General features: G+C 44.8%; 1 protein-coding gene across 6 annotated transcripts in view; it reads left to right on the top strand.

Moving 5' to 3' along the window:
- Positions 1 to 2287: 2287 nt before the first annotated feature.
- BMP2K (BMP2 inducible kinase) overlaps positions 2288 to 17391 on the top strand; it is an 85557-nt gene continuing 70453 nt past the window's right edge. For 2 of the 6 annotated variants that reach the window (XM_075929461.2, XM_089778122.1), the window contains exon 1: positions 2289 to 2810. In XM_075929461.2, coding sequence (XP_075785576.2) covers positions 2651 to 2810 — 160 coding nt within the window. In that variant the 5' untranslated portion in view covers positions 2289 to 2650. Of the gene's footprint in view, positions 2811 to 3750; positions 3906 to 17391 lie in introns of all 6 variants that reach the window. The other 4 variants (XR_012903971.2, XM_075929459.2, XM_075929463.2 and 1 more) reach the window with 3 other exon arrangements.

Below are 17391 nucleotides of genomic sequence, written 5' to 3'. Positions count from 1 at the left end.
TCATCCAATTTTTTTTTACACTGGCCTCAAATGTACCAGATATTTGTTATTTTGTCTACATTTTTAAAAACCAAAACATAAAATAAAAATTTCTTTCTTGCTGATGAGTGTTGGAGTTGAGGTATTTACTTGATATTAGAAAACACCACTTCTCTTTTGGGATTTTCCTCACTTCCTTCATCAGTAAACATTTGGATTGGTGTTAGTAACTGTTTCTAATACAGGATAAATCAGGGTCATCAGCAATGAACTGAGAAACAGTATTTAGTGGGGTGGGGAGATTGCATAGTTGCTGCTTTGTGTAAAGTGCTGGCTTTCAGGGTTTCCACAGAATTAGAAACAAAAACAAACATAAAACAGGGAACAATGAACATAATGCTTATGATTAGACTTTTCTTTTGAAATCTTTTAGAATAATAGGATCGGGAGATACCTCAGGACCAACCCCAACTAAATCATCCTAGCTAGGGTTTTGTTAAGCTAGGACTTAAAAACCTCTAGGGATGGAAATTCTACCACCTCCCTAGGTAACACAGTCCAGTGCTTCACCACTCTCCTAGTGAAATAGTTTTTCCTAATATCCAAATTAGACCTTCCCTACTGCAACTTGAAACCATTGCTCCTCATTCTGTCATCTCTCACCACTGAGAACTAGGGATGTAAGCGACTAATTGACTATCCGATAAGCAAAAGCTTATCGGATAGGCAACATACTAGTCACTATCAGAAAGAGGCAGTAAGGAAGGAGGGGGAAGAGGCGGGAGTGATGGGGGGAGTTGGCTTAAAAGCCAGTTTTCCTCAACTTCACCTCTGTGGACGGGGCGGGGGCGCAGTGGCAGCGTTCCACCGTAGAAATGTAGCAACAGCCCAACAGGACTCTGCACTTTTCCTTGTTGAACCTCATCTGATTTCTTTTGGCCCAATCCACCATTTTTTCTGGGGCATTCTTATCCAGACGGACCAAACTAGCAAAAGATAATTAACCATCACGTATTATAAATGAACTGGCATCACAGCACACAGACATTGCTGCTATGGCCTCTGCACGCCAACTAAAAATCCTACATTTTGAGTATGAGATGAGGTATAATTTAAGGCAAATTAGCTTTAAGAAAGAGGGAAAGGTTTAGTCAAGTAAAAACAGATTTCTGAATAGATATGTTTTCATTTTTTCCAATAAGCAGATTGGGAATTTAGTATGAGGAAAAGATGGCCCAAGAAGAGAACAGCAACAGGGAGACGTTCTTAAGAACTAATATCTACACAAAGACTAATGAGGGGACCACATGAGTGGCCCCCCTTTCTCAGTAGGCCTCCTGATTTCCAATCTTGGGCAACCATCATCTGTCTGCGGCCCACTGGGTTCCACCTGCAGCCTGTTGCCCACTAGGGTAACACTAGCAGCCCACACACCCCTTTCTCTGCCCCCTTACCCTATGTGCCTCTCATGCATGGGGCACTGCCCTGCATTTCCTGCTCCTTCCTCTCCCTCCCAGCACTTTTGGAGCATCTGATTTGTGCTCTGTCCCCGCATTCCCCTTAATATGTAAAGTTCCCCCCATTTTGGCTAAGTTTTGTCTCCCTCCTTTTGCAGGTAAAAAGTTTCACCCCTCTTTTTTCCCCGTTGCTGCAAACAAATATGGAAAATTTTGCTCATTTTTGACCAACGCCGCCAAAGAGCAATGGCTTGCGGACTCCCCCTTCACTGGCACCTGGATGTGTCAGCAACTGGGACTGAAGGGGTGCTAAGACTAGTTGCCCGCAAGGCCTGTCCTGGGCTGTGGTGGGAGGCAGAGCTTCACTTGTGCCAAGGCTGATGCCTGGCACTTCTGTGTTGGAAGCCCATAGCTCTGCCACTTCTGGGTTTGCTGTGTCCCTTACAACTGTAAAAAAAATAAGTTGCCCAAGGACTGGCACCCGTTCATTGCACGGGGTGGAGAAGGGCTTCCTTGGGAAGGGGGTGCATTGAGCTGAGCTGACTTGCAGGACTTCTCCCCTCCCTCTACCCACAGCTGCCCAGGAGGGGGCTCGAACTTGTAGCCCAGCAACTGAGCTGACTTGCAGGACTTCGTCCCTCCCCCTCCCCACAGCTGCCCGAACCTGTGGCCCACCAACGTTCGAAACGGCCGTTTCTCTCTAACGGCAGCCAACCCTCAAAGGGCGGCGCGAGCGCTTCCTCGCCTCCCCGCCCCCACTTTTTCTTCCACCCCCTCCGCCCCCCCACGTGCTGCCAAGGCCTGGCGATCTCACTTCCGGCCGCGGGGCGGGGCGAGCCGGCGGAGTGCGCACGCGCCGCCTACCGCACACGGCACAGACGGCAGCCCAGGCGAGGCGGCGGCGGCGGCTCCCTGGCAGTCCCCTGGGCGCTCGGTGACGCGCCGCCGCTGCGTGTGAGCGGGGCGCACAGCGCGCGCCGGGCAGGGCAGCGCGGAGACCCCCCCCCCCCCCACCCGGCGGCAGGAGCCCAGCGGGGGCCGGCGCTGCCCAGCCGCCGGCTGCGTTGCGGGGCGGGGGCAGGTCCCCCGCGGGCGGAATGTGAGGCTCGCAGCCCGGCAGCCGCGAGGGGTTCCCCGCGCAGCGGCCCTGCTCCCGGGGCCAGGCCGGGCGCCGCCTGCGCTTCTCCGGCTCCGTGCCCAGCCCGCCCCTCGCCATGAAGAAGTTCTCCCGCATGCCCAAGTCCGAGGGCGGCGGCGGCGGGACGACGTGCGCTGGCCCCGGCGGCGCGGGCGGAGGGGGCGGCGGCTGCACCGTGGGCCGGGTGCTCGCTGTGGGACGGTACCAGGTCACCCTGGAGGAGCTGCTGGCGGAAGGTAACGGGGGCAGGCCCGGGTGGTGGGGGCAGTGCCAGGGCAAGGCCCCGCCCCCTCGGTGCGGAGGCGCCTCTGCCCCAGAGATCGGTGGGGCAGGGCGGCTCTGTCCCTATCCCGTTCTCTGGGGGCATAGGTGCCAGCCCGTCCCCGTGCGGGAGGCAAGCGGGGATGGGAGGCCTGCGCAGAGTCAGTGAAGGGGGCTGGTTGGAGGGACTAAAAAGTTGAGGGCAGAATTAGAGAAATCTCCCTTTGCGCCGCCCCCCCCCCCCCTTCCAGGCTGACCCAGACTTTTGTGTCGCCCTTCTGTCCCCGACACTGTATCTCTTTCGCAGACTTTAAGTAGCTGCTTACACATTATAAGCCGGTTAGTGGATTTAAAAAAAAAATACCAAAACTGTGGCTGGTGCATTGACCTCATTATGGGGTTTACATAGTTTCTTGGCATATTGTCACTAGTACCTCAGTATAGAATAGACAAACATGTGGCATGCTGTTGTTTTGACCCAATGAATCATCAAATCCAACAAATGGCGTTGCAAAGTAGTGTACAGTAACCAATGCCAGAGAATGGGTTTGTGTAAGTATCCCTGATATAATACTTGTGTCCTATTTGCGAACTAATTCTAAATGAAACTGATAGTAAGGCTTAACTTCTGGAAATCAACAGATCAATACAGCAATGAATTGGTGGCATTTTCAGCTTTATTTGCAGTCGGACTCTTGTCTGTCGTCTTGCAACAATTTGATTAATTATTCCATTATCAGCATGCTGCTTGTGTTCTAAAACTTGCAATTGGCATTGCAGTGAAGTTATGTTAGACAGCAGAAGCTCTAAATAAGCAATATTTTGTCATTTGTTGTGCATTTTAGTGAACTAAATAATCTTGAGTGGTGTCAGATTTGGGTTCTCATTGTAACCAGTATAATACTTTCTCCTTAGCGAAATGTGTGGATATACTATACACTATGAAGAATGCTACATAATTCCCTTCACAGCTGGTTGGACTAAGGACAGTTTTGTATTTGCTATACATCTGTGCTGTGTGGTATTCCTGCAAATTTTTAAAACAGGAAAGTGAACACAATCATGCTAAAGTTAGTAGACTTATGTGTATATGCTGGCAAATTTTCATGGTTAAATATATGTATAACTCTTAACGGAAATGTTGTATGCAATTGTGTAGTTTTGCTTGTTCTCATTACCACTTGCGTACATTTATTAAAACTACTGTTAATGCCCAACAACAATTTTTTAAAGACTCTAAATTGATTTTCTTATTACAGAGTCAGAGAATTGGTAATTGCAAATGACCTGAGTATTCTGTATTTATCCATATTATTTAAAAATTATTGCAATAATGGCAGTATATTAATGTGGAATTTTCATCTTTTCTAAAATATGGGATTTTGGGAATCATCTTTAGGACTAGAAAAATCTGAGTTTTAAGCAGGAAGGACCTGGCCTACACAGATTTCTAGTGCCTTCTGAAAGAGATGTTGCCATCTCGAGATCTTTTAGATTACATTTTAAAAAAAGAAATCAATTATATGTTACCACATCTGTCTTTAGCTTTTGTGCAATTTTTTTGCAATCGTTTCCTATTATGTAAATTGCAAATCTTTTTAAACACACACACACACACACACACACACACACACACACACACACACACACACACACACACACACACACGCGCAAAAAGTTGAGTAGAATTTTTCCCCTTCATCTTTCAATTAATAACCCATTTTAACAGATGAAAAATACTTCTGTATGAAAGGATTTTTAAAGTTGATAGTATCCTGTTAGCTAACATTAAATTAGTGTTCCGTATTGAGAACATTATGGTTTTACTTTTGCAGTTGGGGAGTCAGCTCAGTACTCATGAATTACTCTTAAGCCACCAATTCCACATCTAGCTGTGCAAGTGGACCTTTTTATGGAGCCTTATTAAAGTCAAAGTGGCTCATTACAGGGACCTGCCTCTGATAAGTTGGTTTCATGGTAGTCATCTTGGAATTGTGCAGGGGTATGTTGAAGATGTGACTTAAAATAGACCCCTGGTAGAAAACAGGGAAGTTGTATAGTGCTTTGTTTAGGCTTATGTACTTAAGAGGACTCTCATAATCTTATTTGTAAATAGTCAGTGAATAAAAGTGTAAACTCTTATTCAAGATTGATGATATTAGAGGACTGCATCAACCAAAGGGTTACAGAAAGAGCAATATGTGTAGTTTGTCCCTTTTGTCGGTTGTTCTGTTATCAAGTAACTTTGCATTAGAGACAAAATATAATGCCTATAACGTTATCCTCTTGTATGTATCTGCTTTTGTTCCATGATTTTATTAAAAAGCATTCAAGTCAAGACTTGTGGTCTTAAGTTGATAGATAATGTACAACATTGATATTAACATGATTCTGGGATGCATGAACAGGAGTGTTGTGATCAAGACATGAGAAATCATTCTTTCTCTCTACTCTGTGCTGATTAGGCCTCAGTTGGAGTATTGTGTCCAGTTCTGGGCACCACATTTCAAGAAAGAATGGGAGAGGGTTCAGAGAAGAGCAGCACTAATGATTCAAGGTTTAGAGAACATGAGCTATGAGGGGAGTCTGAAAACTTGTTTAGTTTAGAAAGAAGACTGAGGGGACATAATAGTGGTTTTCAAGTATCTAAAAAGGCATCATGAGGAGGGAGAAAAATTGTTCTCCTTGGCCTCTGATGATAAGATAAGAAGCAATGGGCTTAAACTGCAGCAAGGGAGGCTTAGGTTGGACATTAGGGAAAAACTTCTTAACTGTCGGGGTGGTTAAACACTGGAATAAATTTCCTGGGGTGGTTATGGAATCTCCATCTCTGAAGATATTTGAGAGGTTAAACAGGCATCTATCAGGGATGGTCTCTAGACAGTGCTTGATCCTTGGTGAAGGCAGGGGACTGTTCTCAGTGTCCTTTCGAGGTCCTTCCAGTTCTAGAATAGTATGATTCTGTTCAGCACTGGTGGTTAATAGTATTCTGAAGACACCTGTGTCTGTAATAGTTGTTTTGGCAGTAAAGCCACAAGAAATCAGTGGAAATGTGGAAAGGCACAGATTAGTTACAATTGGCAGAGTTCAAAGAAATCTTGAGCGAGGGCCTGTAGGAACCTTTCTTGGTTTTTATGTACTTCTGCAAAGTCTAAGTTTCCATTTATCTTTTTTCCTGTAAAAAAGCAAGTTTCTAGTCCTTGTAGTTGTGAAGAAAACCTTTCTAATACGGTTGCAGGGTTATCTTGTATTTCTGAATGCAGGCATACCATCTCAGCCCCTCTTGTCAGCTTTCAGTATAATTTAAATGCTGATGAAATGGGTAAGAATCAGACCAATTTAAATTCAGTGCTTCTTGGAAAAAGCACTGGAGCTGTCAGTAGGGGAGGATTCAAGAGATTTGGGGAGAGTTACAGTAGTAGGAGACCAGTGTAGCAGGAGCCATGAGAGGCAGTAGTATGGCAGTTAGGGGAACAGGAAGAAAAAGCTGGCTGAGAGAATCAGCAGGCAAAGGAGGTTTGGCAGTGGAACTGAAAGGAATTGCATTGATCAGACCTGTACCAGTTGGAGGTTGCTATGGAAGATGGAGCCCCTAAAGAGAGTCCAGGCTTAGAGATGTAAGTGACTAATCGACAGACTAGATAACTCCGCCTTTGGTGCCACTATCAGAAGAAAGGAGGGGGGGAAGGGGAGTGCTAGGGGGAGCCAGCTTAAAAGCCGGTTCCCCCGAGCTCCATGGGAGGGGGAAGGGGCGCAGTGGCAGCATTCCACCTTTGAAATGCTGGGACTCTTGTACATTTTAGAGTGGAAGCGCTACATGGAGCCTGGGGCAAGCGGGGGACTCAGAGTCCCCCACTGGCCCCATGCTCCATGCAGTGTTTCAATCTTTGAAATGTGGAAGAGCCCCTGCTGGGGTTCTTGTACGTTTTAAAGGTGGAATGCTGCACAGCACTTTCACCTTTGAGATGCAGCAACGGCTGGGCGGGTTCTTGCTATGTTTCAAAGCAGAAGCGCCTTTATCGACCAATAGAATATTTGATGGAAATTCCATTGACTATTTGATTAGTTGATTGATCTAATTTTAACATCCCTATCCAGGATAGCAACCTAGTGGATCTCTCAATGTCTTCACCTTTATCAGTAGCTAGCTTAGCTGAGCATAACTTTTTAAGTGTATGGCAGAAGCAACCTATTAGACACTCATGTTTGTAGTCCTTTTGTATTAGGAGGTTATCCTTACATGTAAAATCTGGTGTCTCTTTGCTTAATTTGGCAGTTTTTTTAAAACATAGCTAGGTCTGCAGCTGGTCAAATACTGTTTGGCAAATATTACTATTTTTGTTAAATACTCTAATCAGAACAGGAGGCACCACTGTGCTGAGTTCTGTATGAAACCGCAGGAGTGTACAGGAGGCCCCTGACTTGTGATGCGAGCCATTCCTGGGGAAGCATCTCAAATTGGGGGCATTGTAACTCGAACCCGCACTTATGATAGGCACCGTGTGCTTTCATAAATGTAGGCTGAGGACGTTAGTCAAGTGTTTTCGGCCCCTTCTGCACTTACAACCATTTTTGTAAGTGTGGGGGGTCAGAACTCAGGCAGTCTCAACTCGGGAGCCTCCTGTATATGGCCTATGTCTTGAAGAGCTATTCATCTAGGACAACTGGAATGAATAAAATAGATAAAATAGAAATTTAATTCATTGCCATTTTAATACACAGCTGTTCTTCAAATTGAAATAGTAATGAACGGCAGCACAGGCACCTGACGTGATAGGTTTAGTTGTTGGATAAGTATGCTTTGGATAACGTTTTTAAACTCTGAAAATTAATATTTCAGGTTGGGTATTAGAAGGCTTTTACAATGGCAGGCCCTGATCCTATACTGGTTCTCCTTCTCTGGTTTGACAACATCTGTGGTCCAGTGAGATTTTAGTTTGTCAGACACCCACTTATCAAAGGTGTGGCCAAGTTTCCTGTGGTCCCATAAAGTTTGTTTACAGCCACCAGTCTTTGCTCTGTGTTCTGTGCTGTTGTTTAGCTCTAATTTACCCCCAAATATCTTGTAAGAGCCCAGTAAACAGTGGAAGTGTTGGTAATACTGCTAGAAGATATTGACTACTAGTGGTCCAGCAAATTCTCCGGATTGCTCCCTGTTAGGTCCCAATGGGCGTCAGGCTAGAGAGGTTCAGCCTGTAACTTGACTTCGGGTAGGCTCCATGGGAGTGGAGGATTGGTGTCCTGGAGGTGGCAGAACTGGTATTTTAGCCCTCGTCTACACTAGGGATGTAATAGTGTAGTTGATTAACCGAGCAAAAGCTTATAGGTTAATGCTATAGACTACATGCATTTCCCTCTCGTTCCCAACCAGTAAATTTTTTAGCAGCCTGGCCAGCAGCCCGGCTCAGTTCTGGCTCACGCTGGGTCTGGGACATACCCCTGCTGTGGCTCTGCATTTAAAGTGTATTAGAAACTACGCAGGCAGGCAGGCAGACTGGCTCAATTCTGGTTCGTGATGGGTCCGGGGGTTCAGACCCCCACCCCACTATCATAGGCAGCGGCACATGGCGACAAACAGCTGGTCTGCAAGAGGAGCTGGATTTTAAACTGGCTCCCCTTGTGGACTAACTCCCGCCTGGCATCCTATGCTGCTGCCAGCACCGCCCCCGGGGACTTCAGAATAGTCGACTCGCTGATAAGAATTCACGAGGTTACTTAAATATTGGTTAATTGAATAGTCAACATCCCTAGTCTACATTAGGGCGTTATTTAGAAATAAGGAATAACAAGTGGAGTGTACATTATTTCAAAATAAGGGGCTGGTTATTTTGAAATAAGCGTTATTCCTCATGGAAAGGAGGAGCTATTTAAAAATAATTATTTTGAAATAGTGGTAGTGTGGATGATCCACTGCTGCTATTTCGAAATAACTACTCCCCAGTTATTCAGAGTAATTACTCCCCAGTACTTCCTGGGGCCTTATCTTGAGGTAGCGTGTCTGCATTAAGCAAGCCTTTCTTGGACTAAGGACTCAACAAACATTTGAACTATCTCACCCATTACCAAGATAGTTTCCCCAATTATCACCTCTAATACCATTAACTCACAAACATCCCACTCTCCCTACCTCTAATATCATCAATTCACAGACACTTACCTTCCCCTCCCCCCCCTGCATCCCCCTCCTGTTCTGCAATGTGATTTGTCCGTTTCATATTTGTTCATTTTTTTTAATTGTATCCTTTGGTATATATGGTTGTGACTACTTTCTTCCACTATTTGATCTGAGGAAGTGGGTCTGGCCCACGAAAGCTCATCATCTAATAAACCATCTTGTTAGTCTTTAAAGTGCTACATTGTCCTGCATTTTGCTTCAGCATAATCCCTAAGCATTTCAAGATTCCCAACCAAAAGGAAAATGCTAATTATTTGTAGTTGAAGATACAAGGAGCAGTAGAATACATGTGACCTAACTGCTGAAGAAACCCTATGTAACAAAATGTGTGCTTGCAAAGAGTTACTAAAGACATACTTACACTACAGACTATAGCCCTATGTTAGGATTTATTACCCCCGCAGTAGTTACGGATATCCACACTTACCCTCCTTCTGTCACTGGTGTGTGTCCTCACCAGGAGCGCTTCCACCAACTAAAGAGGGTGGGGAAAGAGTGGGCTGAGAACCAAAGCTCTGCCCAGAGCTGGAGTGGGGGGCAGCTACCTGAGCTTCTTGCCTCCTTGAATGGGGAGCCAGGAGAAGCCAGACCCTAGTTTTTCTTGGCAAATGAAATTGACAAGATAGCCATCAGCTGATGTAAGTATCCAGTGTCTGAACTGATATTGCATTTCCCTAATTGCACCAACCTAAGCCCTATGACCCTCAGGAAAGTGGAAAGTGGAAAGTCATGTTCATGTAGTTCAGCACTTATATCATCAGAAGGCCACAGTATGTTCAGACATAATTAGGTTAACATAAGCTGCCTTACATCGACTTACCCATGTACTGTAGACCAGACCTTAGTAACATAATTAAACGGTGTAAAAATGAGGTAGCAGATGGCGATGTAAAATTCCAGTTAATCAGTTAAATGGTTAAATGCTAAGGAGCTGAAGCTGGTGAGCCAGAGAGCTCAGTGGTACCCCACTTTAGGTGGCACTCTGGGGGTACCCATCTCAGCATCCAGTTGAAAGTTTTCACACTCTGCTTTCCTAAGTCACCTCTTTATCTTTATGGTGGGCCACAATTTATTACTCAAAGGGGAGAGCTCAGATAATTTTTCCTATTCTTCAGTGTACTGTGGTCCACAGATTGATTACAATGGGATTTTCACAGCAGTATGCCCCCAAAGTGGGAGGCAAGAGCATCTTTTAAATAAGGCATCCAGAACTAACTACATTATATTAACTGCACCCAAAACTTGGTTAACTCAGAGTTAAGATGGTCCAGTGCACCTTAACTTCATTTCCTTGTTTTCAAAGTCTTGAGCACAGATGACCCACTATTAGGAAACCTATTAAAGAATTAATTTGAACCCCTAAGCTTAAACCCCATGAGACACAGCAAACTTCAAGATACAAATCAACATGTGAATTTTAGAGAACTTATAATAATCTCTTAAACAGAAAGTGACTGATCCTTAACTCCAGCAGAGCTGCTGCTCCATCATAATGTTCTTCCATCCTCCCTTCCGCCTCCCCCACCCCATGCACCAAGGCACAGAGAAAATTTGAAAAAAAAAAACATTGGCTAAAGACTGGATGACCAACACGTAGAAACACTGAATTTACATATTGAAGCTAAATGATTGCCCAAAAGATCTCAATTCAGGTTCAGGCTCTTATCGGTGAGACTGTCAGTGCCCTTAAGGATTAGACTACGATGCTTTCCAAAGAATATTTCTGGAACTAACTTGGAGAAAAGAATGCTGTAACCACTGTAACAAGGACTGCTTGTTTGACTTTAAAGTACCGGGTCTCATCACGAGAAGCTCACAACTGCAAAAATTTGTCTGAAAAGAGTTACATTTTAGTGGAAAGATATATCTCCTGAAAATTAATACCTTCTGCAGCAGTTTGAGCCAGGTACTGCTGTAAGAAGCCGATAGAGATTTGAAGGTAGTGCTCCACAATGTTGGAGACTGGAAAAAAGGGTTGTTGACCACAGGACACATAACATTGGCATGTGTGCAAAACTTCTCTTAAACACTTTAACATTATACTTGAAACGTGACCTTTTTGCTTGGACTCTCATATACAGCCACAATAAAATCTTGCTAGAAGAACTAAAAGGTATGTTTCCCTTTGTTTTACACAGTAATTAAACTATGTACTGTGCACCACAGAGTAGAATAAGTTATTTGTTGACTTCTAGTTAGCATTCATGACATGATCCCTTAAATTGATCCGTTTTATACAGTTTAGTCTTAGAAGATTGGTTTTTGCAATAGCAGACTAGGGATGTGAACAACTAGACAGCTAGTCGCTCCCCTCAGCCCCCCATTGCTGCTTCTATCAGAAAGAGGCAGCCCTCCCAAAAGGGAGGACATGGTGCTTCAAAGCAGCAGCTCCGCGTGGATCCCGAGGCCAGACTCTGGGCTCCATGCGGTGCTGCTGCTTTAGAACGCCGTGTGCAGCCTAGAGCCAACTGGGAGTCCCTAGCTGGCCTGGGCAGCACAAAGCATTTTAAAGCGGCAGTGCCACACAGAGGCCAGAATTAGTGGGGGAGTCCCCAACCGATCCCGAGCTCCACATGGCGCTGCCGCTTTGAAACGCTGCGTGCAGCCCAGGGTCCCCTGCTGGCCCAGGGCTGCACACAGTGTTCCAAAGAGGCAATGCTGCATGGAGCCCGGGGTCAGCTGGGGACTTCCCCGCTGGCCCTGTGCTCCCTGTAGCCCTGGGACTGTTGCTACACTTCAGAGGCGGAAGCATCCTTATCGCCTAATCAAATAGTTGATGCAAATTGCATCAACTATTCTATTAGCCAAATAATTGAAATTTTACATCCCTATAGCAGGCCTCCACTGCATGAAGCAGGCATTGGAAGGTCCATTCTAAGTTAGGACTGATTAACAGCCATAGCCTTGTCAGCAAAACAAACAGCATCACTGCTGCACCCTCACATCATTTGTATGGTCCTGCGGAGCTGTTGAAAAGGTGAGACCGCATTAATTGGAGATGTTGCCCAGCAGTGCAAGATATCACTCGCCACCAAGTGTCCTGGGTCCAGACACATGGAGAAGCTAACAGCACTCTATTGCTATTTTCAGATTAAAAAAACCAGCCCACCATGTTAAATGGTGGATCAGTGCATCCCTTTCTGCATACTTATGGTTCCACTACTCGATTTCTGCCCATTTCATCACTACAGCCTGCTGGTGCAGGGAAGAAATGGAAGTGGTGATGAGGCAAGGCACCCTGCAGCAGAATTTGGAAACAACCTGAACACAGAAGCCTGGTGATCCATAGGAGCAGCTGGAAAACATGACACGTGCAGCTAGTGACAATAGCATGATACTTTCCCAGTCTTTTAGGTTTGGCAGAAAATACCCACCCATTCCTCTATTACATCTTCACAGGAAGCAAGAGGATGGCTATATAACTATAGCTAGCCTACAGCAGCTGAAAACCTTTTAATCATAGTTCCCAGTACTCTGCCCAAGGGGGCACTGTTTGTTGGGTTTAATGCACATGTGTTATCTGATGCCCTAACTCTGATTCAGAGTGGCCGTCTTCCCCTATAAAGAAGTAGTCCCTTTGTGTGAGTGCATGTGCACAGACTCAGAGGAATCAACATATCTTTGGCCTGATGTGACATGCTGCACTTCATAAAGTGCACAGGGGAATTAGATATAAAGGGTGAGCACCAGAAAGCAATTTTATTTATGAGTTTGTCCCTTTGATTCCACTTCAAAGGGAAGAGCAAAATTGAGTGCAGACACTGCTCCAAAACTTTTTAAAGTGGCTAACATTCCCTCTGCTCTCTAATAAGCTTATTTTCATCTGTCTCCTTGTGACGGCGCGTTGGGGGTCCCCCATCTCCTGCACCCCGAAATTGCAGAAACAGACTGCACCAGCCGGTGGAATAGAGGAAGTTTATTGCCTCTCCAGGATACAGCACAGCGCAGATGTAATCTGGTCACAGAGCTAGGCTAGGATGCCTCAGGCTCCCTTGAGACGGGGGGGGAGACTGGGCCCCTAAACTCCAGCCCCTTTCCCTAGGCTGTCTCCTCCATGCTCCCAGACAGCCACTAAACCAACCCTCCTCCAGCCCTGCCCCCCAGCCAGGGCCGCATTCCCCCTTCCTTTGTTCCTCTCCATGGGGGGTATCTGGTTCAACCAGTTTGGCATCACCTTTGCATAGTGAGGTTTTCCCTGCTGGGTCTTGCTCCAGACAGCAGAGGTCACCACAGCCCAGCAAGTACCCCCGCTACGTCACACTCCTACATGGATCTTTCAGTGAAGATAATAGCCTGAGTTCAGTACAAACTCCCTAGAAGGCCAATCCCTTTTCACCACGCGGACATGTTTTCTCTAGAGCCCCAAACATGGGCTGTCAGAAGGCAACTCCTGGGGGGTTTGTTAGAGAAATTGTAGCAAAAACAACTTGGAACCAACGCTCCCTTACCACACACTGACATCAGTAACTCTTTCTGAAGGAGAGGGGTCTGGCTGAGCTTTCCTGTTGCTGTGGAGGCAGATAACCTCTCTCAAACTACAAGCAGGTTGATGTAGTCACTGTAGTGAATCATCTCTGCATGATGAAGCAGCTATACGCTAGCAGTAAGGATGTTAAATATCAACTAACTGACTAATCAAATAGTTGATGCATTTTGCATCAACTAGTCGATAGGGCGATTCCACCTTTGAACAGCTGTAAGGCTGTTGCTACACTTGAGGCGAAAGCGCCTCATAGAGCCAGCTGATCCCGGGCTCCACAAGGCGCTGCTGCTTTGAAACGCCATGTACAGCCTAACGCCGGCCTCTCCAAGGCATTTCAAAGCAGCAGCGCTGCACGGAGCCTGGGATCAGTGTGGGGGACTCCCCCACACCAATCCTGGGCTCCACGTGGTGCTACAGCTTTAAAACTCCACGTGCAGCCTGGGGACACCCCAGCTGGCCCTCAGGCTGCACATGGTGTTTCAAAGCAGCAGCACTGCATGGAGTCCGGTGTCTGGCCTGAGGCTTCAAGAGGCACTGCCACTTTGAAGTACCCCATGCTTTCTCCCTCCTGCCCAGCTGCCTCTTTCTGATAGAGGCAGCAAGGAGGAGTGACCAGTCGACTAGCATGTCAACTATCCAATAAGCATTTGCTGATTGGATAATCAACTAGTCCTTCACATCCCTAACTAGCAATTTAAAAAACTTTACAAGCTAATATTCTTCCATGATCCATGAGGACATTACATTGCAAGTTTTAAAATTCAGAATGCTTAATGAGAGTATGAATCAAGAAGGCTGACCTTGAAACAGTAGACAGAATAAAAATCAACAAGACTAGAACAGTTGTCCTACTTTTCCTCTACACCACTACAACTTCACAACACTAGCCCTTATGAAACAAAGGTAGTTAAGAATTACTTTTCAACTTGTTTTTTAGAAGGAAGCTCACAGTCATCAAAAATACAATACGTAGCTTTACATTTATATAGGAAGATAATAGAATAATAGAACTGGTAGTACGGTAACCTCAAGAGGTCAGCAAGTCCAGTTCCTGAACTCATGATAAGACCAAACACTAGCTAGACCAGTGGTGAGTAACTTGCAACCCATATGGGGTTCTATGTGCCTCTCACATGTTGCTCACCCCAGGGACTTATCCTGTTTAAGCTCTGGGGAGGAGTAGGTTGAATCAGCTGACTCTCAGCATTCAAGCTCTAGGAGGGAAGGAGAAGAGCAGGGATGGGACACCAATCAGCTGATTCTCAGAGCTACGGAAATGCTGGGAGGAGAAAGAAGGGACCAGTGCACTTGGGGGAGAAGGCATGGGAGAGGCCTGGTGGGAGTTTGGTGGAAGGGGTGGAATGTGGGAAGGGCCTGAAGCAGAGGGGAAGGTTGAGCGGCCCCTTGTCCTTAAGACAAGGCTAATTCAGTAACATATGAGAACACTAAAAAGCAGAAAACTGCCTTCCACTACTTAAGCACAATACAAATTAACTCTTAAGTTAGGACAAAAGTATTGGGGGCTTAAGAGTATTTCATTCGCAGCTCCATTTCCTTTTTATTTTTCTCCCTAACACAACCTTTATTTTCTCGTTTTTCCTTTGAAGTACTCCATGAATTAATTTTGATCTATGCACTACACTTTGATATACAACTGTGTGTGCCAATTTATATCTACTAACTTCAGTTATATGAAGACTACCTGTGACAGATAAAACAGTTACTAAATTTATTCAATTTAAATTAGATAGACTTCAGCAACAAAAAGCTTAATGCAGCATATTATGATTTAGAATAAGCTTCTCATACCCCTGGAGAGCACAAGTTCACTTGAATTCTTCTGCTGCAAGCAAACTCGCTACAATAGTTCAGCTATTCCAAAAAGCATTATAAAATAAAACCAAATGTCAAAGCGATCCTTTGAGTCCCTTAATTCTTTAAAACATTAAGCATAGAACTGCTATGAGCAAAAGCCACTCACATATTATTCTCATGCAAGAGCCATTATTCCAAGACCATCAATCTTAATTGAATGAACTGTCATGATTTTTAATGATACATTTCCTTATCTTTGTTGTTAGTAATATTTTAGATTAGAAATGAAATTTTATATTCTAATCTGCTTTTCATTATTTGTACTATTACTTTGTGCTGTTCTCAGATTAAATTAAAATATCAATTTCTAGACATTTGCAGGTTCATAAGCATTAATACAATGCTGCAATGTCAGAGGTCAACATAGAAGGAATGTTTGTACAGTAGAATACCTATTTGATAAATTATTAGGAATTGAGTTCTTAAAATCAAAGTTCAAAAAATTGAACATTATGAAACTGTAGTGTCTACAGTACATAATTATAAATTAACTGTACAAAATGAATGGTTACAAATGCATCCTGGATTTTTCCATGTTTGAAAGAACTGTAGTATCTCCATCAAATCTCTCACTTTTTACGAATCTCTACACCAGGGGTGGCCAACCCATTCTGGGCAAAGAGCCAAGATATTGGTGGATCCAGCTCAAAGAGCCGGGGCAAAGTTGTGGAGGGAAAAAAAAAGATTGCCCCTTTTTAAAAGGAGCCACTGGTCGCATTTGGTCAAGAAAAAAAAGCTCTGCCCCTTTAAGAAAATATGCTTAGAGGCTTTTTGGCCACATCAGGCTCCCACTGGCGGATACCATCTTTAATGGCTGCGCCGGACGGCTCCCCTGCCCAGGTCAGCACAGGGAACTGGGAGGAGAGGGCCGTTTTTGGGGGTGCAGGGGCAGCTTTACGAGCCGAAGGGGGGGGGGGGGGAAACAACCGCGGCTTGGCCACGGCTGCTCTACACACATGGGAAGACTAGCAAAAGGAATGAAGTCCTATGTGGGGGGGCGATAGTTTATAACAAGTCACGCAAAAGATCAAAATTCATAAAAACCATGGTTCTAAGGTATAAGGTTTCCATTCTAACTTATGGGAATTGCCATAATGAAAACAAGTAGACCACCTACCTGTTTAATTACCTCTAAAAGCAGATTGTACCCATTGATTTTTTTTTTTTTGCATGAGGTATTTATGGGAAAGTATCAAGGAACCTTTAATCAGTTTTAAATTTGTCAGCTTTCAATTTGATTGTCCTCTTGCTTTAACATGAGAAAAATCATCAAACCCTAATCACTCTATTTCCTCCATAACATTCATTGTATGACTTTACCATATCTTCCCTCTTACTCATTTTCAATCTAAGGTAAAAGACAGTGCCAGTCTTTTCAGTCTCTTAATACATGATCCATGTCTAATTATTTTCACCAATCTCTGAATCCCCCTTATTTTTTATCCATCTTTCCTGAAATGGGATTGTTAGCAATTCTCAGTATTCTAAGTGACCACACTGCTGAGAGAGATAGTAGAGATGTTAAAATGAGGTTAATTTACGAATCAAGTAGTGGATAAAAGTTCTATGGACTACTCAATTAGTCAATAGGCAGGCTGGCTCAGTCCCATCTTGCTGCACCAGGTCCAGGAACAAACCCCACTGCAGCTGCGCAATTTAAAAGGCAGCAGGAGCTGGGCAGCTTGCCCTGTATTTTAAATTGCAGAGCCACAGCGGGGTTTGGTCCCAGCCCCAGCACAAGCCAGGACTGAGCTGGCTGCCTGCCCACCCAACTCCCACTGCATTTTAAGTGAAGAGCCCATGGTTACCCTCTTCTTCCCCCTCCCCTCCCTCCCGTTGCCTCTTATAGAGGCAGTAAGGTAAGGGGGGAATGCATAGGATTAACCAATAAGCCTAGGTTTATTGGTTAATCATGTAGTTGACTACATGCTGACATCCCTAATTAGGTAAACCTCTAAGGGCATGGCTACACTAGGAAATTATTTGAAAATAAGTTATTTTGAAAGCTCGCTTCCTGCATGTA

The sequence above is a fragment of the Pelodiscus sinensis genome, chromosome 4, assembly GCF_052426305.1.
Source record: "Pelodiscus sinensis isolate ZL-2025 chromosome 4, ASM5242630v1, whole genome shotgun sequence".
Lineage (NCBI taxonomy): Eukaryota > Metazoa > Chordata > Testudines > Trionychidae > Pelodiscus > Pelodiscus sinensis.
The sequence above is the reverse complement of the archived record's forward strand: the minus strand, read 5'-3'. Positions and strand labels throughout refer to the sequence as shown.